The 25,222-nt window shown below is 54.1% G+C and overlaps 2 protein-coding genes across 6 annotated transcripts in view; one reads left to right on the forward strand and one right to left on the reverse strand.

Moving 5' to 3' along the window:
* ZNF500 (zinc finger protein 500) lies at positions 1-16,372 on the forward strand. Of its 3 annotated transcripts, none has more exons than XM_010353892.2 (6): positions 1-199; positions 1,157-1,668; positions 4,162-4,345; positions 4,582-4,646; positions 6,956-7,052; positions 11,771-16,372. In XM_010353892.2, the coding sequence occupies exons 2-6, from the start codon at positions 1,255-1,257 to the stop codon at positions 12,451-12,453; spliced, it is 1,443 nt and encodes a 480-aa protein (XP_010352194.1). In that variant the 5' UTR covers positions 1-199; positions 1,157-1,254; the 3' UTR covers positions 12,454-16,372. The 3 variants fall into 3 exon arrangements, with proteins under 3 accessions (XP_010352194.1, XP_030781550.1, XP_030781551.1); XM_030925690.1 differs by having other exon boundaries at positions 1,157-1,695; positions 11,771-14,021; XM_030925691.1 differs by having other exon boundaries at positions 8-314; positions 1,157-1,695; positions 11,771-14,021.
* Positions 15,385-25,222, reverse strand: part of C20H16orf71 (chromosome 20 C16orf71 homolog) — a 15,484-nt gene continuing 5,646 nt past the window's right edge. For 2 of the 3 annotated variants that reach the window (XM_010353894.2, XM_030925689.1), the window contains 7 exons: positions 24,547-25,044; positions 22,336-22,453; positions 20,355-20,496; positions 18,285-18,422; positions 17,764-17,868; positions 17,159-17,450; positions 15,385-16,038 (listed from right to left, as the gene is read on the reverse strand). In XM_010353894.2, coding sequence (XP_010352196.1) covers positions 15,766-16,038; positions 17,159-17,450; positions 17,764-17,868; positions 18,285-18,422; positions 20,355-20,496; positions 22,336-22,453; positions 24,547-25,044 — 1,566 coding nt within the window. In that variant the 3' untranslated portion in view covers positions 15,385-15,765. The remainder of the gene's footprint in view (positions 16,039-17,158; positions 17,451-17,763; positions 17,869-18,284; positions 18,423-20,354; positions 20,497-22,335; positions 22,454-24,546; positions 25,045-25,222) is intronic. The other variant, XM_030925688.1, reaches the window with a different exon arrangement.

Raw genomic sequence — 25,222 nt, forward strand, 5'->3', positions numbered from 1 at the left:
AGGCAATGGTGCTAAGGCTTCGTTACCCACAATGCCGCCCATGGGCCCGCCCACGCGGCCTGCTTTCCACGCCAGGTTTGGGGTCTTCGTCCCGGCTCTGGCGTCCCGGGCTGCAAAGCCTGAGGTCGGCAGTCCCACTCCCGCCGAGACCCGTCGCTCCGGTCCTGCCCCGAACTGCCCACGGCCCGCAGGGTTTCCAGTGAGTGCGGGGGGCGCGAAGACGCGGGTCCCGGCCGAAGCTTCGATTTCGCGGCCCACGCCAGCGCCGGGGTCTGTGCCGCGGACTTGGGCACTGCTCACCCTCCACCTGAGGGGTGAGACGAAAAAGCAGTCCGGCCTGGGGGTCCCAGCTCTCCCAGGACCCTGGAATTGGGGGGCTGTTGTGACCACCCACTCGGGGGTGCCTGACAGGGCCGCGTAGGGGCTTCAGGGTTCGCCAGACCTGGACACCGGGGATCAGGTTGAGGCAGAGTCTGCACCTTCCTCGGCAGGAGGGCCCTACTTTTCATCAGATTTCCAAAGGAACCCCTTCCATGTAGGACCCACTGTAATCATGGAAAATAACCATTCTCGAGCTCTGACCGCAAACATCCCTTTTAGGTTGTTTTTGTTTTGAGTGTCTCTCTGTTTCCCAGGCTGGAGTGTAGTGATGCGATCTCAGCTCACTGCAGCCTCCCGCCCCCCGGTTCAAGCGATTCTTCTGTCTCAGCCTACCGAGTTGCTGGGATTACGGATGTGCTACCACCACGTCGGGCTAATTTTTGTATTTTTTGTAGAGATGGGTTTCCACCATGTTGACCAGGCTGGTCTCAAACTCCTGAACTCACATGATCTGTCCGCCTCAGCCTCCCAAAGTGCTGGGATTACAGGTGTGAGCCACTGCGCCCAGCCATCCGTTTTAGTTCCATCAGCAACTTGTGTGTGTAGGTCCTGTTATCATCTGTTTGCCCAGTGAGGAAGCAAAGCGCAGAGCCCTTCAGTGAATTACCCGGGAATTAGTAGCGAAGATGGCATTCATGTACTTCCTTTTCCTTTTTCCTTTTCCTTCTCCATCGTGGGATGAATTGGCCTTGGAACCAGGGCATTGGCTTCCCAGTACAAAGGGCTTATTCAGCCCCAGGGCTGCCCTTTAGATGGTTTTATCATCTCTCCACAGGGCCCTGAAAAAAACCCTCTTCCTGTGTCTGACCAGAGGTATAGGGAGAGACAGGTTCGACTCTAAGGCCTGAAAAGGAACAAGGCCCACCGGAAGCAATGGCCACGGTCCCTGACCTCCAGCCCCTGCCAACCTTGGAGCAGGACCTGGAACAGGATGAGATCCTGATTGTGAAGGTGGAGGAGGACTTCTGCTTGGAAGAGGAGCCCTCCCTGGAGTCGGAGGACCCCAGCCCGGAGACTTTCCGCCAGCTCTTCCGGCTCTTCTGCTACCAGGAGGTGGCTGGGCCCCGGGAGGCCCTGAGCCGCCTCTGGGAACTGTGCTGCCGCTGGCTGCGCCCGGAGCTGCGCACTAAGGAGCAGATCCTGGAGCTGCTGGTACTGGAGCAGTTCCTGACTGTGCTGCCAGGGGAGATCCAGGCTCGGGTTCGTGAGCAGCAGCCGGAGAGCGGTGAGGAGGCCGTGGTCCTCGTGGAAGGGCTGCAGCGGGAGCCCAGGAAACCCAGGCAGCGGGTGAGGTGGGGGCATTTTGACCCTCAGGTGAGGAAATGGGGCCCTGCTGCTGGGGTCTGCAGCTGGAGATTCCTTGGTCATTGGGTGACTAAGTGTGGCTGCCTGGCCCCTGAACCCTTTTGAAGAAGGCAACTGCAAAATGTTTCTCAGCCTTGCCCAATGGGCATCCAACCTTTGATTAACCTCATCCTATCCCGATAGCCCTTTATTAGCTAGTGCAGATGGTTTGTGAACACTGTCCTAGGATAGGCCAAACAGGTGTTTCTTTTTCTTTTTTTTTTTTTTTTTTTGAGACAGGGTCTCGCTCTGTTTCCCAGGTTGTAGTGGCATGGTCATGGCTCATTGCAGCCTCTACCTCCAGGCTTCAAGGGATCCTCCCACCTCAGTCTATTGAGTAGTTGGGACTACAGGCATGCACCACTACACCTGGCTAATTTTGTGTATTTTTTGTAGAGACAGGGTTTTGCCATGTTGCCCAGACTGGTCTTGAACTCCTAGCCTCAAGTGATCCTCCCACCTCAGCCTCCCAAAGTGCTGGGATTACAGGCATGAGCCACTACGCCAGCCCCAAACGCAGGTTTTGGTGGGAGAGAGGTCCAGCACCTTCCGAGGCAGGGAGTTGAAAAGGCCCCCAAAGTGGAAGAACACTGAGAAGAAAGACCAGGGGCATGGGGGGCAGTTTGATTAGAGCCCCCGGAGGTTCTAGAACTATGCCATGCAAAACAGTAGCTGTCAGCCACATGTAGCTTTTTAAATTATAGCTATGCACATTTATTTTATTTTTGTCTTTGTGAGACAGAGTCTCTCTCTGTCGCCCAGGCTGGAGTGATTCTCATGCCTCAGCCTCCCAAGTAGCTGGCGTTACATGCGTGTGCCACCACACCAGGCTGATTTTTGTATTTTTAGTAGAGACAGGGTTTCGTTATGTTGGCTAGGCTGGTCTCGAACTCCTGGCCTCAAGTGATCTGCCTGTCTCGGCCTCCCAAAGTGCTGGGATTACAGGCATGAGCCGCTTCGCCCAGCCACTGTGTAGAATGTTAAATTAGTTCCTCAGTCGCACCTCTCAAGGGCTCAGTCGTCACACATGGCCAGTGGCTACTGTACTGGACAGCACAGACAGGACCCTTCTGAAACCCCGAAATCTCTATAGACAGTGTCTCTCCACCTCCTTCCGGCCCCATTTGAAGGAGCAGGGGAGGCGTCTTACTCATTCCTGCTGCTTCAGTTTCAGTCATTGAACTCCTGGAGATTAAAAGGGAGAAGTCCTGCCATCTCCTGTTTCAGTTCATTTTTCAGGGCCTTGTGTGGATGGCGCACATGGGCAGTGCTGACCAGCTGCCTTTCTTCCTGTGGCATTGCTGCTGGCTGCACACTGCTGGCCTTTTGCAGCCAACAGAGGAGACACATCCCCTAATGCTTGACCACAGCGTGAGCTGACCGCAGTCAGAAAATCCTGCCATCGTGGTGGCCAAGAAATTGGGATTTCTTCCCAGTCGGCCAGCCTCTTTCCCGGCCACTACAGCTTCAGTATTTGGGGTTCCCAGCATGGCTTCCTTCTGTCACTGCACCGGCACCTCTGCACACATGCCTCCTGGCCATGACTGAGCTGAGAGGGGCGGCCTCTGCTCCTCAAGGGGATGACCCTCCCTTAGAGGTGTGGAATGGTGGACAAGAGGAACCCAGAGATGGGTCCCTGATGCTGGGTTTGCAGTTGCCTAGGGATGGTTCTTGTCCAAGTGCTATTTTAGAGCTCAATTCTAAGACCCAATTTCATTCAAATCACCTTTCCTGGAATTAGGAAATAATAATCTCAGAGCACCTGTTGATAATTTCTTCTTCTTTTTTTTTTTTTTTTTTTTCCCTGAGACAGAGTCTTGCTCTGTTACCCAGGCTGGAGTGCAGTGGCATGATCTTGGCTCACTGCAACCTCTACCTCCTGGGTTCAAGCGATTCTCCTGCCTCAGCCTCCCAAGTACCTGAGATTACAGGCGTGCTGCCCCCATGCCTGGCTCATTTTTGTATTTTTAGTAGAGATGGAGTTTTACCATATTGGTCAGGCTGGTCTCGAACTCTTGGCCTGAAGTGATCCACCCGCCTCGGCCTCCCAAAGTGCTGGAATGACAGGTGTGAGCCACTGCGGCTAGCCAGATAATTTCAAAAAATCTAGCAAATGCAGTTATGTGAACTTCTGAAATGAGGCCATGGCTGACTCAGGGCTCTTCTGGCCCAGGGTCTATCAGGAGGACCAAGGAATGGAGGGTAAGCATGTGATGGGGACACGATTGTGGTGACAGGGAGAGACCATGGAGTAGAGCAGGCTGGGACCTGGCTGCAGGGAGCACTGCCACATGGCTGGGCAGAGGGAGGGAGGCAGCAGACAGCCTGGGGGTGGGCAGCCGGCTGGGGTGCCTGAGGTGAGGGGAGTGGGGCCCTGCGGGGATTTTCCTTCTGGCCTTCTGGGAGCTGGTGGGCAAGATCTCTTTCTGTGTGCAGGGCTCAGAGCTGCTTTCTGATGACGAGGTGCCCCTCAGAATGGGGGGACAGTCCTTAAAACGCCAGGCAGAGGCTCAGCCAGAGGATCTGTCCCTGGAGGAAGAGGCTCGATGCTCCAGCCAGCAGACCCCAGCCCAGCTGAGCCACAGGCCACAGAGGGGCCCACTGTTGTGGCCAGAGAGGGGTGAGTAGCACCCCTTTGGAGGAAGGAGAAGTGGTGCAGGGGAGGGGGTGAAGGCGAATGGCGTGTGGCGTGTGGCCAGGGCAGAGGCCTGCCTGGATGTGGGGTGCATAGACTCTCCAACAAGGAGTGGATCTTGGGTGGGCAGCCACTGGGCTGTGGGGGCCTTGGTGTGCAGGGGGCGGCAGGGGCGGTGCTGGGTGAGCTGTGTGACTGGTGATGACTCTGCTCGTTCCCAGGCCCTCCGGCCCCCCGGCATCAGGAGATGGCGTCGGCCTCGCCCTTCCTTTCGGCCTGGTCCCAGGTGAGTGGGATGCTCCTGGTCTGCAGCACCCCGGGGTCTGGCCCGATCTCCTGTGTGTCACACTTCCTTGTTAAGGGGACACCTCTCCTGGGGGCCAAGGTTTTGGATGTCAGAGGAGCTCTTTCCTGGAGTTTCCTCCCTTGGCTCCGACCCTGGAGTCGCTTCCCCTGGCCTCCTGGGAAGTCTTTTCTTCTCTCCAGAGGCCATTTAAGTACTTGGCTGTGACTGGAAGATTCTGTGGTCCAACAGTGAGACAGGGTGGTGACTTGTACCCCGCTGGGCACAGGAATCTCTTGGGACTCCTCGGGGAGACACAGGTTCCTCGACACCCCTGGGCTGGAATGGGAGTCTCCTCCGTTTGCTTTCTCGTTTTTGTTTTCGTTTTTTTCTTTTTTTGAGCCAAAGTCTGACTCTGTGTTCACATTGGAGTGCGGTAGTATGATCATGGCTCACTGCAGCCTTGACCTCTTGGGCTCAAGGGATCCTCCTGCCTTAGCCTCCTTAGTTAGCTGGGACTACAGGCATGCACCACCAAACCCTATTTTGTATAGGGACATAGTCTCGCTATGCTGCCCAGGCTGGTCTTGAACTCCTGGGCTCAAGTGATCCTCTTGCCTCAGCCTCCCAAAGCACTGGGATTACAGGCATAAGCCACTGTGTCTGGCCTGTTTGATTTTTATTTTTATTTATTTGTTTATAATTTATATATATACATGTGTATATATATATTTTTTTGTTTTGTTTTGTTTTTGTTTTTTTTGAGATGGAGTTTTGCTCTTGTCGCCCAGGCTGGAATGCAATGGTGCAATCTCGGCTTACTGCAACCTCTGGTTCCTGAGTTCAAGTGATTCTCCTGCCTCAGCCTCCCGAGTAGCTGGGATTACAGGCACCTACGACCATGCCTGGCTAATTTTCTTTGTGCTTTTACTAGAGATGGGGTTTTACCGTGTTGGCCAGGCTGGTCTCGAACTCTTGACCTCGGATGATCCACCTGCCTTGGCCTCCCAACGTGCTGGGATTACAGGCCTGAGCCACCGCACCCGGCCTTATATATATTTTTTGAGACAGCATCTCGCTCTGTCGCCCAGGCTGGAGTGCAGTGACATGATCTCGGCTCACTGCAAGCTCCGCCTCCTGGGTTCAAGCTATTCTCGTGTCTCAGCCTTCTGAGTAGCTAGGATTATAGGCATGCGCCACCACGCTTGGCTAATTTTTTTTCAACCTCCGCCTCCCGGATTCAAGCTATTCTGCTGTCTCAGCCTTCTGAGTAGCTGGGATTATAGGCATGCACCACCACGCCTGGCTAATTTTTTTTTTTTTTTTTTTGAAACGGAGTCTCGCTCTGTCGCCCAGGCTGGAGTACAGTGGTGTGATCTTGGCTCACTGCAAGCTCCGCCTCCCGGGTTGATGTCATTCTCCTGCCTCAGCCTCCCAAGTAGCTGGGACAACAGGCGCCCACCAGTATGCCAAGCTAATTTTTTGTATTTTTAGTAGAGACAGGGTTTCACTGTATTAGCCAGGATGGTCTCGATCTCCTGACGTCATGATCCGCCTGCCTCGGCCTCCCAGAGTGCTGGGATTACATGCGTGAACCACTGCGCCCGGCCTAATTTTGTATTTTTAGTAGAGATGGGATTTCTCCTTGTTGGTCAGGCTGGTCTCCAACTCCCGACCTCAGGTGATCCTCCCGCCGTGGCCTCCTAAAGTGCTGGGATTACAGGCGTGAGCCACCGCGCCCGGCCTAAGAACGTTTTCTTTAGACCTCCCTGCAAAGCCCCCTAGACTCATTACCAGAGTCTCTCCCTGTTTTTCCCTCAGCCTCTGGCAGCCACAAAGGTCCTTCTTGTCTCTGTGGATTTGCCTGTTCTGGAAAGGGTTTGCTTGTTTTTAATCATGCTTCGGGATCAGTCTGGTGCTACATCTGGGAACCACTGGCCCAGAGGCATCCTGAAGTCCCCTGTCTGCCGCATCGGGGTCCCAGGGCTGGCTGGCCGTGGAGCCAGGGGATGCTCCCGTCTCCCTGTGGAGCTTGGGCCCCAGTGACTGAGTGCGCAGTGTGTCCACCCCTCCTCGTGGCGAGTCTGTCCCTTCCACAGTGGTGTCCCAGCTCTGCAGCAGTGGCGCATGGGAGCAGTGGGCGGAGGCACCAGGACTCGCCACTGCAACAAGAGTGGAGAAGACCAGCTGTACCACCAGGCTTGGCCCTAGCCTTGAGGGCCAGTGGGGGTGCAGCTGCCTGGGCCAGTGGCCTCAATTGGGGAGGAGGCAGCTTGCTTGGGGCCAGGACTGAGTGGGGTGCATTCTGGCAGGAGCCCGTGAACTTGGAGGACATGGCTGTATACCTTTCTGGGGAGGAGCCAGGATGCCTGGACCCAGCTCGGCGGTACATGCCGCTGGAGAATGAAGGTAACTTGCAAGGGACCATGTCCTCTAGGGGGCTTGCCAAAAATAGGAACTCTCAGGCACCAGTTCCTGGGCTTGGTTCTGTTGGTCCAGTTGGCCTGGGGCGATCCCGCGTGACCAGGGCTGCCTGTGTCCCTGCAGAGTCCCAGCTGCAGGGCCTGCACAGGCACTTGGCCATGACCCAGGCAGATGCCCAGCACTGCCTTGCCATCCTTTTCTTCTGCCCCTGCCACCTACACGCTGGTCCTACTTCACTTCAGCTTCCCTGTGCCCTCCTTTCCAGGGCAGAGCTGCCCCTCCCCATCGCACTCGGCACCACCCCGCCCCAGACCCAGCACCAGCTCCTCAGCTCTTTCTCTGCCCGTTTGTCTCTTCCTGCCTTTCCTGATGCTGCTGAAGCCTTTTCTGGTTATTTTGTTTTGAGGTGGAGTTTTGCTCTGTTGCCCAGGCTGGAGTGCAGTAGCACAACCTTGGCTCACTGCAACCTCCACCATCTGGGTTTAAGTGATTCCCCCACCTCAGCCTCCCAAGTAGCTGAGATTACAGGTGCCTGCCATCATGCCCGGCAACTTTTTGCGTTATTAGTAGAGATGAGGTTTCACCACATTGGCTAGGCTCGTCTCTAAGTCCTGATTTCAGGTGATCCGCCCACCTTGCCCTCCCAAAGTGCTGGGATGACAGGCGTGAGCCACTGTGTCCAGCCATGCTGAAGCCTTTTCTAATGACAGTGAGATGTCGCTTTGTATTAGGGTTCTTCTCCAGAGAAACAGAACCAGTAGAAGATACACACACACACAGATTTATTTTAAGGAATGGGTACTCAAACAGCTCCCTTGGTTGCTTACAGAAGTTGACAAGTTTGAAATTTGCAGGTGAGGCCAGCAGGCTGGAAGCTTAGGATTTCTGTGGCACGGTCTTGAGGCAGACTTCCTTTGGGAAACCTCCATAATTTTCTTCCTTTTTAAGGCTGAAGAATATTCCATTGTGAATAATGCTGCAGTGAATGTGGGTATACAGGTGTATCTCTGATCAGCTCTGTTTTCAATTCCTGGGGTGGATGTATCCAGCAGTGGGATGGCTGGAGCATATATGGTCATTCTGTGTTGAATTTTTTGAGGAATTGCCATGCTGTTTTCCACAGCATCTCTACCATCTCATGTACCCACCAAGAGTGCCCAGGGGTTCTGGTTTTTCCACATGCACACCAACGGTTGTTATTTCAGGAGTTTTTTTCTTTTCTTTTTTTTTTTTTTGAGATGGAGTCTCGCTCTGTCGCCCAGGTTGGAGTGCAGGTGCGATCTCGGCTCACTGCAAGCTCTGCCTCCCAGGTTCATGCCATTCTCCTGCCTCAGCCTCCCGAGTAGCCAGGACTACAGGCGCCCGCCACCATGCCCGGCTAATTTTTTTTTTTTTTTTTTTTTTTTTTTTTTTTTGAGACGGAGTCTTGCTCTGTCACCCGGGCTGGAGTGCAGTGGCCGGACCTCAGCTCACTGCAAGCTCCGCCTCCTGGGTTTACGCCATTCTCCTGCCTCAGCCTCCGAAGTAGCTGGGACTACAGGCGCCTGCCACCTCGCCCGGCTAGTTTTTTGTATTTTTAGTAGAGACGGGGTTTCACCATGTTAGCCAGGATGGTCTCGATCTCCTGACCTCGTGATCCACCCGTCTCGGCCTCCCAAAGTGCTGGGATTACAGGCTTGAGCCACCGCGCCCGGCCTTTTTTTTTTTTTTTTTTTGTATTTTACTAGAGACGGGGTTTCACCGTGTTAGCCAGGATGGTCTCGATCTCCTGACCTCGTGATCCACCCGTCTCGGCCTCCCAAAGTACTGGGATTACAGGCTTGAGCCACCGTGCCCGGCCCTAGTCTCTTTTAAAAATATTTTTACAGCCAGGCACGGTTGCTCACCCCTGTGATCCCAGCACTTTGGGAGGCCAAGGCGGGTGGATCACCTGAGGTCATGAGTTCGAGACCAGCCTGGCCAACATGGTGAAACCCCATCTCTACTAAATATACAAAAATTAGCTGGGCGTGGTGGCTCACGCCTGTAATCCCAGCTACTTGGGAGCCTGAGGTGGGAGAATCACTTGAACCTGGGAGGCAGAGATTACAGTGAGCCGAGATCGCACCACTGCACTCCAGCCTGGAAGACAGAGCGAGACTCCATCTCCAAAAAACAAAAATAAATAAACAAAAATATTTTTACAACAAGGCCGGGCACTGGCTCCCACGTATAATCTCAGCACTTTGGGAGGCTGAGGTGGGAGGATCCCTTGAGGTCAGGAGTTAGAGACCAACCTGGGCTATATCGTGAGGCCCTGTGTATTAGGTCATTCTCGCATTGCTGTAAAGAAATACCAGAGACCGGCCAGGCGTGGTGGCTCATGCCTGTAATCCCAGCACTTTGGGAGGCCGAGACGGGCGGATCACAAGGTCAGGAGATTGAGACCATCCTGGCTAACCCGGTGAAACCCCGTCTCTACTAAAAAATACAAAAAACTAGCCGGGCGAGGTGGCGGCGCCTGTAGTCCCAGCTACTCAGGAGGCTGAGGCAGGAGAATGGCGTAAACCTGGGAGGTGGAGCTTGCAGTGAGCTGAGATCCGGCCACTGCACTCCAGCCCGGGCGACAGAGCCAGACTCCGTCTCAAAAAAAAAAAAAAAAAAAAAAAAGAAATACCAGAGACCTGGTAATTTATAAAGAAAAAAGGTTTAATTGGCTGTACAGGAAGCATGATGGTGGCTGCTCAGCTTTTGGGGAGGCCTCAGGAAGCTTCCAGTCATGGTGGAAGGCAGAGGGGGAGCAGGCATGTCTCACCTGGCTGGAGCAGGAGCAAGGGAGGGAGGGGAGGTGCCAGATCTCATGAGAACTCACTCAGTATTGCCAGGACAGTACTAAGAGGATGGTGCCAAACCATTCATGAGAAATCTGCCTCCATGATCCACTCACCTCCCACCAGGCCCCACCTCCACATTGGGGATTACAGTCTGACATGAGATTTGGGTGAGGACATAGATTGAAACCATATCATCCTATCTCTAAAATAAATAAATAAAATATTATTATAACAGGCCAATGAGGTGATTCCAATCCTCCTCTCAGTTTTATTTCTTTTCTTTTTTTTTTTTTTTTGAGACAGAGTCTTGCTCTGTCACCCAGGCTTGAGTGCAGTGGCACGATCTTAGCTCATTGCAACTTCTGCCTCCTGAGTTCAAGCGATTCTCCTGCCTCAGCCTCCCAAGTAGCTGGGATTACAGGCACAGGCACCCACCACCACGCCCAGCTAATTTTCGTATTTTTAGTAGAGATGGGGTTTTACCATGTTGGCCAGGCTGGTCTCGAGCTCCTGACCTCAAGTGATCCACCTGCCTCGGCCTCCCAAAGTGCTAGGATTACAGGCATGAGCCACCATGCCCGGCCTTCTCTCAGTTTTATAGATGTGGAATTTGAGGCTCAGTAAGTGCCAAACCCATCTGGCTATCTGGAAGTTGGGCCTGGAGATGGGAGGGGAGGGCAAGAAGGGTTCGCCCAGGAGGTCTGGGGCTGGAAGCTTCTTAAAGTGGATGTTTCCAAGGGCAGTGGGTGGTTCTGTCCCTCCCCTGTGAGGTCAGCGTGTGCCTACAATGCGCAGAGCCTTTTGGGACTGCTATGAAGACGGCTGCTCCCCCAGCACCCCTGGCACCCCGGTGCACTTTGCACTACCAGGTCCCCAGCTGCAGTCACCCTCATGCTGCAGAGGAGAAGCAGAGAAGTCAAGGGCTTTTTCCTGGAAGGGGCAAAGCCTGGATCATTCCAGGCCCCTCCCCCTGTTCTCCTGTCCTGACGGTGGTGGCTTTAGAACCTGGATGTGCAGAGGGGCCTCAGGGGCTGTACCAAGTACAAGGGAGGTCCAGTGGATGGGACCCATGACTGCTCTGCTCAGCCAGAACAGCCCAGAGCAGGCTTCTCCACCTCACTGCTGCTGGCGTTCGGGCCAGATGGCTCTCCATGTGGGGCTGCCTTTGCTGGGCAGGAGGTTTTCCAGCAGCCCTGGCCCCTGCCCACTAGAGGCCATTTACAACCCCCTCCCCAGACACAACAAAAATGTCTCCAGACCTTGCCATCGGGTGGGAACCCCTGGCTTAGACGGTACAGCAGAGTCCAGAGTTTGATGGCCCTCGCTCTGTAACTTACCAGCCCGGTGATTTTGGGTAAGTTCCTTAACACTTTTGTGCCCCGGTTTCCCCATCTGCAAGATGCAGGTGGTAATAGCACTGACCCACTGGGTTATTATGATGGTCAAATGAGTTCCTGTTGGTTTGTTTTATTGATTGTTTAGTTTTTGAAACAGGGTCTCACTCTGTCACTTGGGCTGGAATGCAGTGGCGTGATCACGGCTCACAGCAGTCTCGACCTCCTGGACTCAGGTGGTCCTCCGACCTCAGCCTGCTGAGTAGCTAGGACTACAGGCACACACCACCATGCCCAGCTAGTTTTGTTTATTTTCTGTAAAGACGAGATCTCACTGTGTTGCCCAAGCTGGTCTTGAACTCCTGGGCTCAAGCAATCCTGCCGCCTCAGCCTCCCAAAGTGCTGGGATTACAGGCGTGAGCCATGGTGCCTAGCCCCTGCTAAATGTTTTGTAGGGGAACTTTAGGAGCCCCATGAGGCCTTCATCTTCCTATTAGAAGCATTTCCCTTGCCCTCTTGCAATTAATTCTTAGAGATCGTGTTTTCTCTGTCTCAGGACTTGGGATCCAGTTAGAGGACGGCGGTGATGGCAGGGAGGATGCCCCAGTGAGGATGGAGTGGTACCGAGTGCTGTCAGCGCGATGCCAGGGGCCTGGCCACCCGCTCCCAGGTCAGAGACCAGCCCCAGTCAGGGGCTTGGTCAGGCCTGAGCTGCCAAGAGGCGGCCCCCCACCAGGAAGAGGGGCTTCCCATGGGACTGACAAGCCGTACACCTGCCCCGAATGTGGCAAAGGCTTCAGCAAGACGTCTCACTTGACCAAGCACCAGCGCACACACACGGGCGAGCGGCCTTATAAGTGCCTGGTCTGTGGGAAGGGCTTTAGTGACCGCTCCAACTTCAGCACACACCAGAGGGTGCACACGGGTGAGAAGCCCTACCCATGCCCCGAGTGCGGGAAGCGCTTCAGCCAGAGCTCCAGCCTGGTCATCCACCGCAGGACACACAGTGGGGAGCGGCCCTATGCCTGCACCCAGTGCGGGAAGCGCTTCAACAACAGCTCCCACTTCAGCGCACACCGCCGGACGCACACAGGTGAGAAGCCCTACACCTGCCCGACCTGTGGCAGGGGCTTCCGCCGGGGCACCGACTTGCACAAGCACCAGCGGACCCACACGGGGGCAGGCTCTTTGCTGATGCTTCAGCCAGTGGCTCCTGGAGGCCCCGGGGCCAAGGCCTGATCACCATGCCTGAAACTCCCTTTGCCAGACTCTCATCCCTGAGCACAGAATTCAGGAAGCTGCCAGAGAGCCTGGTCCGAAAGCATTGCCAGCTGCCTCTTTCCTCCCATGGCCCAGTATGAGGCCAGCAGGGGACATTTGGGATGCCCGGGCCGCGGAGGAAGCTGGGCACTGGGTGCAGAGCAAGAGCAAGGACAGATTCTGTGAGTGTCCAGTGGCAGCCAGAACAGGCGACACAGAGCAGGGGCTTCAGCCTCAGAGACGCGCTCAGGAGGCCAGAAGCCCACACCCAAAGTGTTCCCGAAGGGCCTGGGAGGGTCCATCAGCTGCCTCCAGCATCCAGTGGCTGCTGGCGTACAGCCTCATCACCGCATCCCTACCCCTCCCCTGTGTGTCTGTGACCCTGTGCGCCATCTCTCTATGTCTCTCCCCACCCACCCGCGGTCCCCCCCCTTTTTTTTTTTTAGACATGGCCTTGCTGTGTCCCCCAGGCAGGAGTACAGTGCCATGATCATAGCTCAACTGCAGCCTCAAATCCCTGGTCTCAAGCGATCTTCCTGCCTCAGCCTACTGAGTAGCTGGGGTTGCAGGTGTGTGCCGCCATGCCCAGTCTCTTTTTGGTAGGGCCACCACTCACTGGGTTTAGGGTCCCCCAATCCACTGTGACCTCATCTTAACTAATTAAATCATCAAAACCCGTGTTTCCAAACAAGGTCACATGTCTGGGTGGAAATGAATTTGAGGGGCCCCTCTCTAGTCTGCTGCAGGGAGCCCTGCTGCACCCCAGCCTTCCCAGGACATGGTCTCCAGCTTCTTCATCCTGCCAGAGTTTCCAAATGGAGCCTGGGGCTTTCCAGCATTCCTGTCCCCTTTGCAGATCCATGGCTGCTCTGCAGGGTGGAAGGCACCTGGCGTGGGAAAGCACCCCTGAGTTCCATCTTCCTGACCTGTCGCCAGGGATGTGACGGGCCTGACACCTCCCCAGGGTGGGGACCCAGGGCTGCCTTTGCTGCTCGCCCCTTAGTGTCTGGGATGTGGCCTTCCGTGGTCGTCCCACTTTGTCTTTCTAAGGTAAGAAGCCTTCACCTTCCAGCTTTTGTCTGGCTTGTGCTGTGTGGGAACTGCTGGTCTGTACACATCCACGGTGGGTGAGTGGCTGAGACGAGCAGTGTGATAGAGTCCTTGGTGGGTTTAGTCATCTCGGAAGTCGTAGGGCAGCTGTGGAAACCACTGGGTTCTGGAACGTTCTAGCTAGGCAGTGGTTGTTCCTCATGGGTAGGTGGCCTTGGCCCTCATCCCAGCCCGGGATGCTTCGTTCCATTGGTCACCTAGTCACTGTGTATACATGCACATTTGACCTTTCGGCACAGCCCAGGTTCCAGGTGCGTGACCTGCCCTTCCCTCATTCCTTTAACTGACATTATTTAGTGTAAGAGGCCGGGCACAGTGGCTCCCGCCTATAATCCCAGCACTTTGGGAGGCCAAGGTGGGTGGATTGCTCGAGCCCAGGAGTTCGAGAGCAGCCTGGGCAACATAGAAAGACCTTGCCTCTACCAAAAAAAAAAAAAAAAAAAGCCTGGCTCAGTGGCTGGCACTTGTAATCCCAGCACTTTGGGAGGCCAAGGCAGGTGGATCATGAGGTCAGGAGATCGAGACCATCCTGGCTAACATGGTGAAACCCCATCTCTACTAAAAATAGGAAAATTTTCTGGGCATGGTGGTGCGTGCCTATAGTCCCAGCTACTCGGGAGGCTGAGGCAAGAGAGTCACTTGAACCAGGGAGGCAGAGGTTACAGTGAGCCAAGATTGCACCACTGCACTCCAGCCTGGTGACAGAATGAGACTCCACACACAAAAAAATTAACCAGGCATGATGGGGTGTGCCTACTTGGGAGGCTGAGGCTGGAGGATCACTTGAGCCCAGGAAGTTGAGGCTGCAGTGAGCTGTGATTGCACCACTGCACTCACCCTGGACGACAGAGTGAGACCCTGTCTCAGATAAAATATATATATATTTTTAAGTCAGTGTTTCTGGCCTCTCTGTGCTCTGTCCTATGTCTGCAGAATGGGGCTGCCTGGTTGAGGGACGGCTTTTACCTTATAGACCAGCTCTGGGATCTCTCATGGGGCATAAGGTACCCAGCCAGATATGGCCAGGCCACCCTCCAGGAGCTAGCAAAGCACCCAGCGTTGCTGATACCCGTCTCCCCAGCACAGCCTGAGCACCCAGGCCCCTCTCTCTCATATCCAGGCCTGTGCTGGAGGTGGCGGCCTGGGTGGAAGTGTGGTTGGTGTCTGCCCACTTCCCTCCCCGTGCTGAGGCTGTAGCCTCCCGCTGGCTCAGTGGGTTCCTGCCTGCTGCTTGCCCCCATCTCATGGGCGTCATCCTCAGCGCTCACGTTATGGGGGAGTTTTGCAGGAGCTGTGAGTCCCAGGTGCCTGTGTGTGCTGTGATGTTATCTCATGCAGTCCAGTGGGGGCACTCCCATGATTCTTCCTTTTGTTTTGTTTTGAGACGGAGTCTAGCTTCATTACCCAGGTTGGAGTGCAATGGCACGATCTCGGCTCACCACAACCTCCATCTCCCAGGTTCAAGTGATTCTCCTGCCTCAGCCTCCTGAGTAGCTGGGATTACAGGCATGCACCACTACGCCCTGCTAATTTTTGTATTTTAGTAGAGATGGGGGTTCCTCCTTGTTGGTCAGGCTGGTCTCGAACTCCTGACCTCATGATCCACCCACCTTGGCCTCCCAAAGTGCTGGGAATACAGGCGTGAGCCACTGCGGCCGGCCATGATTCTCCTTCTGTCGGTGGAGGAACCGGGTCACTGGGAGCATGAAAACCTTGCCCAGGTGGCAGAGCCAGCTTTGGACTCAAGTCTGACTTCCTGCCTCACTCCCCTTGCCTTGACAGACACAGTAATTCACAGAGTTGAACTTGGAACAGAGTTTATTTTCCATCACTGTAAAACATTCTCAGTGAGGTTACTGGCATTAAAAAGGTGGGGGAAATGGAAGAAAATGGGGTTGAAGGAAAAAAAAGCCTTTGCTCTTGACAGCTAGGCAACCACAGCAGAGGCGAGGGCAGAGTATGGGGCGGAGGCCTGTTCTGGGTGTACATGTCCCGGAGTGGAGGGGCAGAGGGGGGTCTCTGTAGGTGGGAGAGGGCCTGGGGGCTGGGAGGCAGCCTGGCCTTGTCCCCTGCAGGAGGAACCTCCTGGAACTTTATGGAAGCCTGTCTTGCCTTTGACTTGTAACGAAAACACCCCTCATCATTGGAAGTGGGGTTGGGTGGGGATCCCCAGTGGCCAGATCATGGGGTCTGGAGAGTAGACGTCTGTGGCCCTGATCTTGGCGGCCAGTGACCAGAGCCAGGCAGGGCCTGCCTTTTGCCTGGCACAAGGCTTGATGCAAAGAGACCCCTGCCCATCCTTGACATGGCAGCCAGGGGTGAACCCCAGGAGAAGCTGGGACACTGGCCCAAAGGCCTGGCACCCTGCTGTGCTGCCTGAGCCCATGGCGCTGTGGGGCCTGAAGTGATGATGATTTCTCTGTTCTTCCCATGGGGCGGGCAGCGGGACACATCCTGGAAACAAGGTTGGGGAGACACACAGGTGGCCAGGTCAGGACTGATCATAGCAGTTACAAAAGCATTCTGTGAAGACGGGGCTGCAGGACAGTGCTGACAAAGGAACAGGACCCAGGAAGACCAGGCATGTGCTGTGGAGGGACCAGGTCTTGGCAAGGGGCAAGCAGCTGTCCCCAGCTCTTGCTGGTGATCAACAAGTGAGGCTGCTGCTCCATTCTCCACGGGACAGCATTTCCAGGGGTTTCCAGTATTCTGTCTAGATTCATAAAGGTCAAAGGCCTTGAGAATCTATGTATGCTTTTCTATCTTAGGTAAAGAAGAGAAAGAGAAAGCAAATTCTTGTTACTCCTCTTTCAAAAAGTTCATTAAGAGCCAGGCTAGCAGCTCATACCTGTAATCCTAGCACTGTGGGAGGCCTAGGCAGGAGGGTTGAGCCCAGGAGTTTGAGACCAACCTGGGCAACATCGTCAGACCCCATCTCTACAAAAAAAAAAAAAAAAAAAAAAAAAAAAAAAATTAGCCAGGCATGGTGGCACGCACCTGTAGTCCCAGCTACTGTGTCTCGAAAAGAGACAGAAAAAAAAAAAAAAAAAAAAACCCACGTGTATTAGGTCTGTGTGGGTAGGCATGCGTGTGTGTTGTGTGTTAATTTAGGTGCCCAAAATAGCAAGTATGCAGGAAGCCAGAAAATACGGCTTAGGTCTTTTTCAACCCTGAAATCCTCTATGTTTTGCTTGGTTTTTAAAAAGACCTTATTGATGGAAATACTAGATGCCTGCTTAAAAAAATGCAGAACTGGAGACAGACGAAGTCTCAAGAGTCCCGCAGAGAGCAGCACCCCGTCCCCCTGCTGTCCCTGCCCATCTCCCTCAGAGGACCAGGCCCCTTTCTCCCAAAGCCGTTGTCACACATTACATACAGATTTGTATATGCATCCTTGCTCTAAGTTCATGCATCTGTGACCGAGCTCTAACAGGGTGGCCAACAGTCCACAGCCTGAAGGTCCCTGCCTCTGGAATGCCCCTGCTAGTGGAAATGCAGGGACAACAAGGGGACGCCGGGGCCCATGGTCCATGGCAAGTCAGCCCGCCCCTGCCCACTCCCGGGATCCCACTACCTGAGGCACCTGCAGTTGGTCCAAGGGAGGCATCAGGGCCTCCCTGGCTGCCCCTGGCTCAGGAGCATCCCCCAGGGCCCTGGGCCTGCCTCTTGGGAGTCGGGCCTGGGCGCTCTGCCCCTTGGCGCAGAGCTTCATGTGTTGCTTCCTCACAGTTCCTGATCCAGCCGTGTCTTCAGGGGCCTGAGCCCTCCCGCCACCAGGCCCCTTGTTGGCGGGCAGCTTGGGCTGGGCTATCCCCTTCCGAAAGGCCCTGAGCTGCTGGAGAAGCTGGCTTTTCCCGGTACAGCTCCTGTGACACAATGAGACCAAACTCAACCCTGTGGGGGCCGCACCTCCCAGCACTCCTTACTGAAACGGGAGAAAAGCAGGTGAGCCCAGCTCCCATTTCAGAGTAAGCATGCAATTCAGGCGGCCCATCGCCGCTGCCACTGCTGCGACCCAGTGGACATGGGCGGGATGATGGAAGCTGTGCCGCCCCCCCAACCCTGTGCAGTGGGTGCAGCAAGACCTCACCACAGGCGGTAAACGTGCCAGGTGGAGGGCTTGCTGCGGAAAGCAGAGGTGGGACATGTGCAGGTGGCCGGACGCCCCTTGGTGGTTACCGTAGCCCCAGGGAGGAAGGACATGCCCCCTCTGCGTCTCCCAGAGCTGCCATCTCCACTTCCTCCTCCTCCTCCTCCTCGCTGTCAGAGGAGCTGTGGCTGGAGCTGCGGGGAGAGAAACGGGTTTCTAGATGTGCCCACTCCACCTGGTGTTCCAACTCCTGTTGGGGCTTGAAGCACTTGGGCTTTGCTGGTGACCCAATGCAAGAGGGCTGCAGCCACACTGGAGGCCGGTGTACGCCCTGCCAGGAGGTGAGGGCAGGTGTGGGTGATGCCCTCTATTGTATAGAGCCCAGCCCGAGGAGGTGTGCCCTGTGCCCCTCTTCTTCCCTCCCTGCAGGGACCCAGGGGGACTGTAGGCCAGACTCTGTTCCAGGCTAAAAGCACTTTTCAATTGAGAATTGATCCAAGCCTTTTGAAGTTCTTGTTCCTCCCCACTGGGATCCACCAGAGGCTTTGTGAGGTCAACAGGCAATTCTGCAAAGTAGAGGCTGGTATGGGGTAGTCACTGCCCTCTGGACCTTTCTGGGGACAGGTGGTCTGGTGGCACCGTCTGCCGCAGGTCAATGAAGATGGTGGGGGGCTCTGTGTTAAGCCTCATGCCCTGGGCCAGCTGTGGGCCTGGCCCGGCCTGGGAGCCCGGCTTCCTCGAGGAACATCTGAGATGAGAAAATCAGGTGTTGTGGAGTCACCTGTCTGTGATAACTCTGTGACCTGCGCTGGGTTTGTCCAGTCGCAGTGCTCGTGGCTGCCACCCAGTGAGTGCCCACTCTCTACCAAAAGGCACATTAAACACATTTGCTCTTTTACTCTTCAGAACAGCCTGCGAGATTCAGGCCATCGCTGGCCAACAGAACTTCCCTCATGATGGACATGCTGTCTATCTGTGGTAATTTAAGCCATTTAAAATCAAGTGAATAAAAACTTCAGGGCCGGGCGCGGTGGCTCAAGCCTGTAATCCCAGCACTTTGGGAGGCCGAGACGGGCGGATCACGACGTCAGGAGATCGAGACCATCCTGGCTAACACAGTGAAACCCCGTCTCTACTAAAAAAAAAATACAAAAAAACTAGCCGGGCGAGGTGGCGGGTGCCTGTAGTCCCAGCTACTCCGGAGGCTGAGGCGGGAGAATGGCGTAAACCCGGGAGGCGGAGCTTGCAGTGAGCTGAGATCGGGCCACTGCACTCCAGCCCGGGCGACAGAGCAAGACTCCGTCTCAAAAAAAAAAAAAAAAAAAAAACTTCAGTTCCTCAGTCACATTCATCACGCATCACGTTAGGTGTTTAAGAGCCACACACAGCTAATGGCTGCCATGGTGAACAATGCAAGTGTCTCTATTTTTTTCTGAGACAGAGTCTCACTCTCACCCAGGCTGTACTGCAGTGGCCAGTGGCGTGATCTTGGTCACTGCAACCTCCGCCTCCTGTGTTCAAGAGATTTCAGCCTCCCAAGTAGCTGGGATTACAGGCATACACCAGCATGCCTGGATAATTTTTTTGTATTTTTAGTAGAGATGAGGTTTCGCCATGTTGGCCAGGCTTGTCTCGAACTCCTGACCTCAGGTGATCTGCCCGCCTTGGCCTCCCAAAGTGCTGGGATTACAGGCATGAGCCACTGCGCCTGGCCAGGTCTAGCCATTTCTGTTTGGTACTTTGGTTCCTAGGCACAGAAACCTACTGCTGCTCAGGTGAAAAGGGATTCACTGGCCGGGCGGGGTGGCTCAAGTCTGTAATCCCAGCACTTTGGGAGGCCGAGACGGGCGGATCACGAGGTCAGGAGATCGAGACCATCCTGGCTAACATGGTGAAACCCCGTCTCTATTAAAAAATACAAAAAACTAGCTGGGCGAGGTGGCGGGCGCCTGTAGTCTCAACTACTCCAGAGGCTGAGGCAGGAGAATGGCGTAAACCCGGGAGGCGGAGCTTGCAGTGAGCTGAGATGCGGCCACTGCACTCCAGCCTGGGCGACAGAGCGAGACTCCGTCTCAAAAAAAAAAGAAAAAAAAAAAGGGGGATTCGCTGGTTCTCAGATTCCTCAAGTTTGGAACAACCCAAGTGTTGGGAGGGCAGGCATATAGTGGGGCCTTAAGGGACCCTGAGGCCCTGCCTCCACCTCTGCCTCTCCCAGCTTCACTGCAGCTTGCCTTTCTCCCTGTGGCAGGACAGGTGGCTGTTGCCCTTCCACCCCTACACAGAGACAGATTGAAAAATCCCATGGCCGGGGTCACATGCACCAGGCTGGACCAATCAGCTGTGGCCAGAGGGGCAGGGTCATGTGATAACCTTCCTACTCCCAGGGAGGCCTCATGGCCTTCCATTGAAGGGAGGGTTCCCATTGGGTTTGGGGAAAGAGCAGGTACTTTAGGGCTTGAGTCCCAGCCCTGCTATTTGTGGCCAGGGAGTCAACCTCTGTGAGCCTTGGTTTCCCAGTCTCTAAAATGGGGATGATAAGAGTGAGTGCCTGATCAGACGCTTGAGAGTGACTGAGAAAATGCACATTGAGTGCCCCGCCCTTAGTAGGCCCAGTCAGTGCTACAAAACCATGGGGCCATTGTAAAGGACCACAGGAGCCATGCCTGGCTACAAGTCCCACCTGCTTCCTGCCCCTGCCTCCTCGGTGTCCTGGGGGGTGTCGGCAGGCACCTTCCAGGCACAAGCAGAGGCCCTGGACTGCATGGTGCACAGGACGGCCAGCTGTTCCATGAGCCTGTCGTCGGCGCTCGGCACCGTGCGGTCTGAGGATGGCCAAAGAAGAGGTTGATTAGTAGGGACTTGGCCCCACTTGTAACTTACAGCAGCTTGAGCCTCAGGACCCCTGGGGTCTCTGCATGTGAACAGACCTCAGGTTCCTCCACTGCCGCCATCCAGCCCTCTCCCTACTCAGCCCTCTGAGGACTCCACCTCCAGCTCGGCAGGGCTGAGCGGGGCAGAATCTTTATGAGCAGGGCCTGTGGCACAAGGGCTCTGTGAAGTAGGAGTGACGTAGTTTTAAAAGTTTATCCCACTTCCTCACACCTCGGTTCCACTTGTCACAGATGATCATCATGAACAGTTCTGTGTGCTGACTTTTAAAAAAATAACAATAGGATCATCCTCTATAGGTTTTTTTTCAACTTCACTTTTTTCACTTTGTATATTACCTGCTTCCACGTTAACCTACGGCGATCCCCTCACTAGCCGCATTATTCTGTGCTAAAACGATCTAGCTGGACTCCTACTGAATATGGGCAGTTTCCAGCTTTTCAGATTTTTAAACAACACTGCAGCAAACATATGTGAACACACACTACGTACTAGAGTAACAGTGTAAGACAGATTTTCTAAGTGAAATGGCTTGATCAAAGGGTTATGTGCCTTTAAAATAGAGAATATGTTCAGCCGGGCGCAGTCGCTCACACCTGTAATCCCGTAACTTTGGAAGGCCGAGGCAGGCAGATCACCAGAGGTCAGGAGTTTGAGACCAGCCTGGCTAACACAGTGAAATCCTGTTTCTACTAAAAACACAAAAAAATTAGCCAGGCCTGGTGGTGTGTGCCTGTAATCCCAGCTACTCAGGAGGCTGAGGCTGGAGAATAGCTTGAACCCGAGAGGTGGAGGTTGCAGTGAGCTGAGATCGCACCATTGCACTCCAGCTTGGGCAACAAGAGCAAAACTCCGTCTCAAAAAAAAAGAAAGAATACATTCTGCCGCACTCCCCTCCACAAAGGGGGTGCCAGTTACACACACATACACACGCACACACACGCCCTCCAGAATGGTTGGCTCTCCACCTCCTGCCTTATGGGGTGTGAATTACAAACGAACAAAACGATATTTAACATAGGACGGGCTGTCAGTCACAGGGGAGTCTTTGCTTTGGGACCAGAGGCAGAAGCCCCGCACCTGCCCTGGCTCCTCTGCCTCAGACCTGCCTCCCCTCGCCTTTGCAGATTGAGTGGGTAGGGAGGGGTTGGAGAGCTTTCATTTTATTTGCAGGACTTCCCAGAGCAAAGCTATGAGTGTGGTGACAGTGGTGACAGTGGTGACATCCTTTGCCTGCCTTTTAAAATGGGGAGGCCAGGGGAAGCAGGAATGTGCTTAGGAGCCGACTGTGCACAGAAGGTGGGGCTTCCTCCTCCCAGGAAGAAGGAGGGAGGGAGGGAGGAAGGAAGGAAGGGAGGGAGGGAGGAAGGGAGGGAAGGAGGAAGGAAGGAAGGAAGGAAGGAAAGGAAGGGAAGGAGGGAGGGAGGTGAGGGAGGGAGGGAGGGAGGGAGGGAGGGAAGGAAGGAAGGAAGGAAGGAAGGAAGGGAAGGAAGGAAGGCCCAGGGAGGTGGGGAGGAGGAGGTATGGGTCATGGGGTAGTGTCTGGAGGCCTCTCCTTTGTCCCTAGGACCTGGCCCACGCCTGGCACGTAGCAGGTGGACACATATATGTTGAAGGAATGAAGTCTTTCAGGGACTGGCAGCATGAATGTTCAGGGCAGGGCCAGCAGGGAAGACACGTGTGGGCTGCAGGATGGTCTGTGATCAGCCTGAGGGGCCCAGGAAGGTGCTGCTTATAGGGATTCACGTGAGCTCCAGTGTTCAAGGTCAGACCTTGAACTTGGCGGCGGTCGGCTGCCCACCACACAGTTCCAGGTGCACGATTTCCCTGGTTGTCTTCTTGCCCCGCCATACTCTGAAGGATGTAATCCAAATCCCACGCTTCAAGTTGCTGAAATCATTAAAACCAGTGATTATGAGGATGCTGAGGGGCCCCAGAGGCAGGGTACCTGCTTCACAGCTGCTATGACCCACGGAGATGGTCATAGGATGTTGGGGTGTAGAAATCAGGAATTAAATGCATGACAGAGTTTGCAAATGGGCTGACCCCACCTTTCCATTACAGATTGAACGCTTCTGTTAAGGTGGGCCTGCACTTTGGCCACCTCCTTCCTATGCTTTCTTGGAGATCAGTACTTTACTTTTGTTTTTGGCACAAAGACGTTGTTTGACCTTAAGGAAACCCTGTGTTGTTTCATTTTGTTTTGTTTTTGAGACCGAGTCTCACTCTGTCACCCAGGCTGGAGTGTAGTGCTGCGAGCTCAGCTCACTGCAACCTCCGCCTCCCAGGTTCAAGCGATTCTCCTGCCTCAGCGTCCCAAGTGGCTGGAATTACAGGCATGTGCCACCACACCTGGTTAATTTTTTTTTTTTTTTTTTGTATTTTTAGTAAAGACGGGGTTTCACCATGTTGGCCAGGCTGGTCTTGAACAAACTCCTGACCTCAGGTGATCCACCTGCCTCCACCTCCGCCTCCCAAAGTGCTGAGTACAGGCATGAGCCACCACACCCAGCCTAATTTTTGTATTTTTAGTAGAGACGGGGTTTCACCATGTTGGCCAGGCTGGTCTTGAATGCCTGACCTCAAGTGATCCATCCGCCTGGGTCTCCCAAAGTGTTGGGATTACAGGCGTGAGCCACCGAGCCCAGCCAAACCCTGTGTTGTTTTAAGAAACACTATTTAGGTTCATATAGGTTCAGAATGTTTGGAGGTTAAAAAGTTTTGTTCTTTCAAGAATCAAGCTATTCCAGGCAGGAGCTAAAACTGCAAGGTTTGGCAGTGAGCGCTTAGGCGCAGAGTGAGTGTGAGGAAATTAATCAAGAATTCATGTTTATCATATGACCTTTCAACTCTTTGCAGTCCTCTAAGTGGAGAAAAATAAGTTTTTAGGTGAACAGAAAGAACTTTAAACAGTAGTAAAGATGACTTCTGTGTATACCTGATGCCAGTTTTCTCTAAGCTGTTAAGAAAAATTATCCAAAATTTGTAAAACTGAGGTGTGATGGTTACTTTTCTGTCCAGTAGACAACTCCTCTAGGACATGAATGTAGCAAGCGTATCTCTGCATTCCTCTCTCTTTCCCCAGTGTTTTACAAAATCCCAATTTCTTTTTTTTTGAGATGGAGTCTCGCTCTGTCCCCCAAACTGGAGTGCAGGGGTGTGATCTCCATCTCCCTGGTTTAAGCGATTCTCCTGCCTCAGCCTCCCAAGTATTGGGTTATAGGCGTGCACCACCACACTTGGCTAATTTTTGTATTTTTAATAGAGTCAGGGTTTCACCATGTTGGCCAGGCTTGTCTCGAACTCCTGACCTCAGATGATCCTCCTGCCTCAGCTTCCCAAAGTGCAGGGATTACAGGCATGAGCCACCACACCGGCTAAAATCCCAATTTCTTATGATCTCATTAAACCGGCTCTGTCATCCTGCTGGTTCCCTCATTAATGCACTGAATACAACTCTGTAACAGGTGTTCACTAGTTTATGAGAAGGAGGGCTTTCATATTTTGAGATCAGGCTTTGACAGAACCAGGTTCTATATTTTAGATATGGCTATATGTATTTATAAACATCCTTGCGAGTGGAATTCCTTTTTTTCTCTCTTTTTAAGTTTATACATTATTTCTTCTTTTTTAGAGATGAGGGTCTCACTGTGTTGATCAGGCTGGTCTCGAACTCCTGGCCTCCCTCCTCGGCCTCCCAAAGTGCTGGGATTACAGGCGCAAGCCATTGTGCCTGGCCTCCTTTTGTCTCTTTAAAGAAGGCAGGCCCTGCTTGTTCTGGTTCTTGTTAACCCCCGCCCAAGGATGTGCTCTGCTGGGATCCCCCAACCGCTCTGCTGAGACAGGTACAGAGAATGGTGGATAATGGGCCTAAGGTCCTAGTGGGCCAGCCCTCAAGCTGCTTCTAGCCCCAGTGCATGGGAACAGCGGCGATGCCGCAGGTAACAGGCCTGAGAAAGAGCCAGGCACGCGGAGGCGCCTACCTGGAGCGAGAGCACTGGTGGTCCCTCCGGAGGCTCCGCAAGGGGGATTTTGGATCTGGCAGCTGATTCCACAGTGTGGCAGGGCGCCTCCTTCACCCCTCCTTGGTCACTACTGGCCGGGCCGCAGGCATCCCAGGTGACTTTCTGGAGGATGTCCTTCTCTATCATTTTCCTTCTCTCCTGTCGGAGGGCCCGGCGGTTCACAGATTCTTGTGAGGCGGGCTCTGCCTTCGGGTCTCCTTCATGGCGGGAGAGACTGGCTTCGGCCTGTGGGTCCCAGGGAGGACCCTGGGATCCTTTGGTGTTGAAAGACAGGCTTCCAAGGTCGCTGTCCAGCCACCTGGGGGTCTCCTCGGCCATCCCAAGAAGAGCGCTGACCTCACCAGAGTTTTCAAGAGGCCTGCCAGGGTCTCTTCCTGCCTGAGAGGATGCATCCTTTGTCCTTGTGTTCTGTCTGTTCCCAGGTTCTGTGGCCAATTCTGCAGGCACCAGAACTGGCTGTTGAGAAAACAGGTATGTTCAGTTAGCATCCTCAAAAACATGCTTCAGGGAATTTTTTTCATAGTAAAATATGTGCATAATTTTTTTTTTTTGAGGTGAAGTCTCGCTCTGTTGCCCAGGCTGCAGTACAGTGGTGTGATCACAGCTCACTGTAGTCTCGACTTCCCTGGCCCAC

The sequence above is a fragment of the Rhinopithecus roxellana genome, chromosome 20 (genome assembly GCF_007565055.1).
Source record: "Rhinopithecus roxellana isolate Shanxi Qingling chromosome 20, ASM756505v1, whole genome shotgun sequence".
NCBI classification, from domain to species: domain Eukaryota; kingdom Metazoa; phylum Chordata; class Mammalia; order Primates; family Cercopithecidae; genus Rhinopithecus; species Rhinopithecus roxellana.

Bases quoted from the DNA above. Each gene is read 5' to 3' on its own strand.
- ZNF500 (XM_030925690.1), top strand. From the start codon at position 1,255: ATGGCCACGGTCCCTGACCTCCAGCCCCTGCCAACCTTGGAGCAGGAC. The intron at 4,346-4,581 runs GTGAGTAGCACC...GCTCGTTCCCAG, and splicing joins ACTGTTGTGGCCAGAGAGGG to GCCCTCCGGCCCCCCGGCAT. The intron at 4,647-6,955 runs GTGAGTGGGATG...GCATTCTGGCAG, and splicing joins TCCTTTCGGCCTGGTCCCAG to GAGCCCGTGAACTTGGAGGA.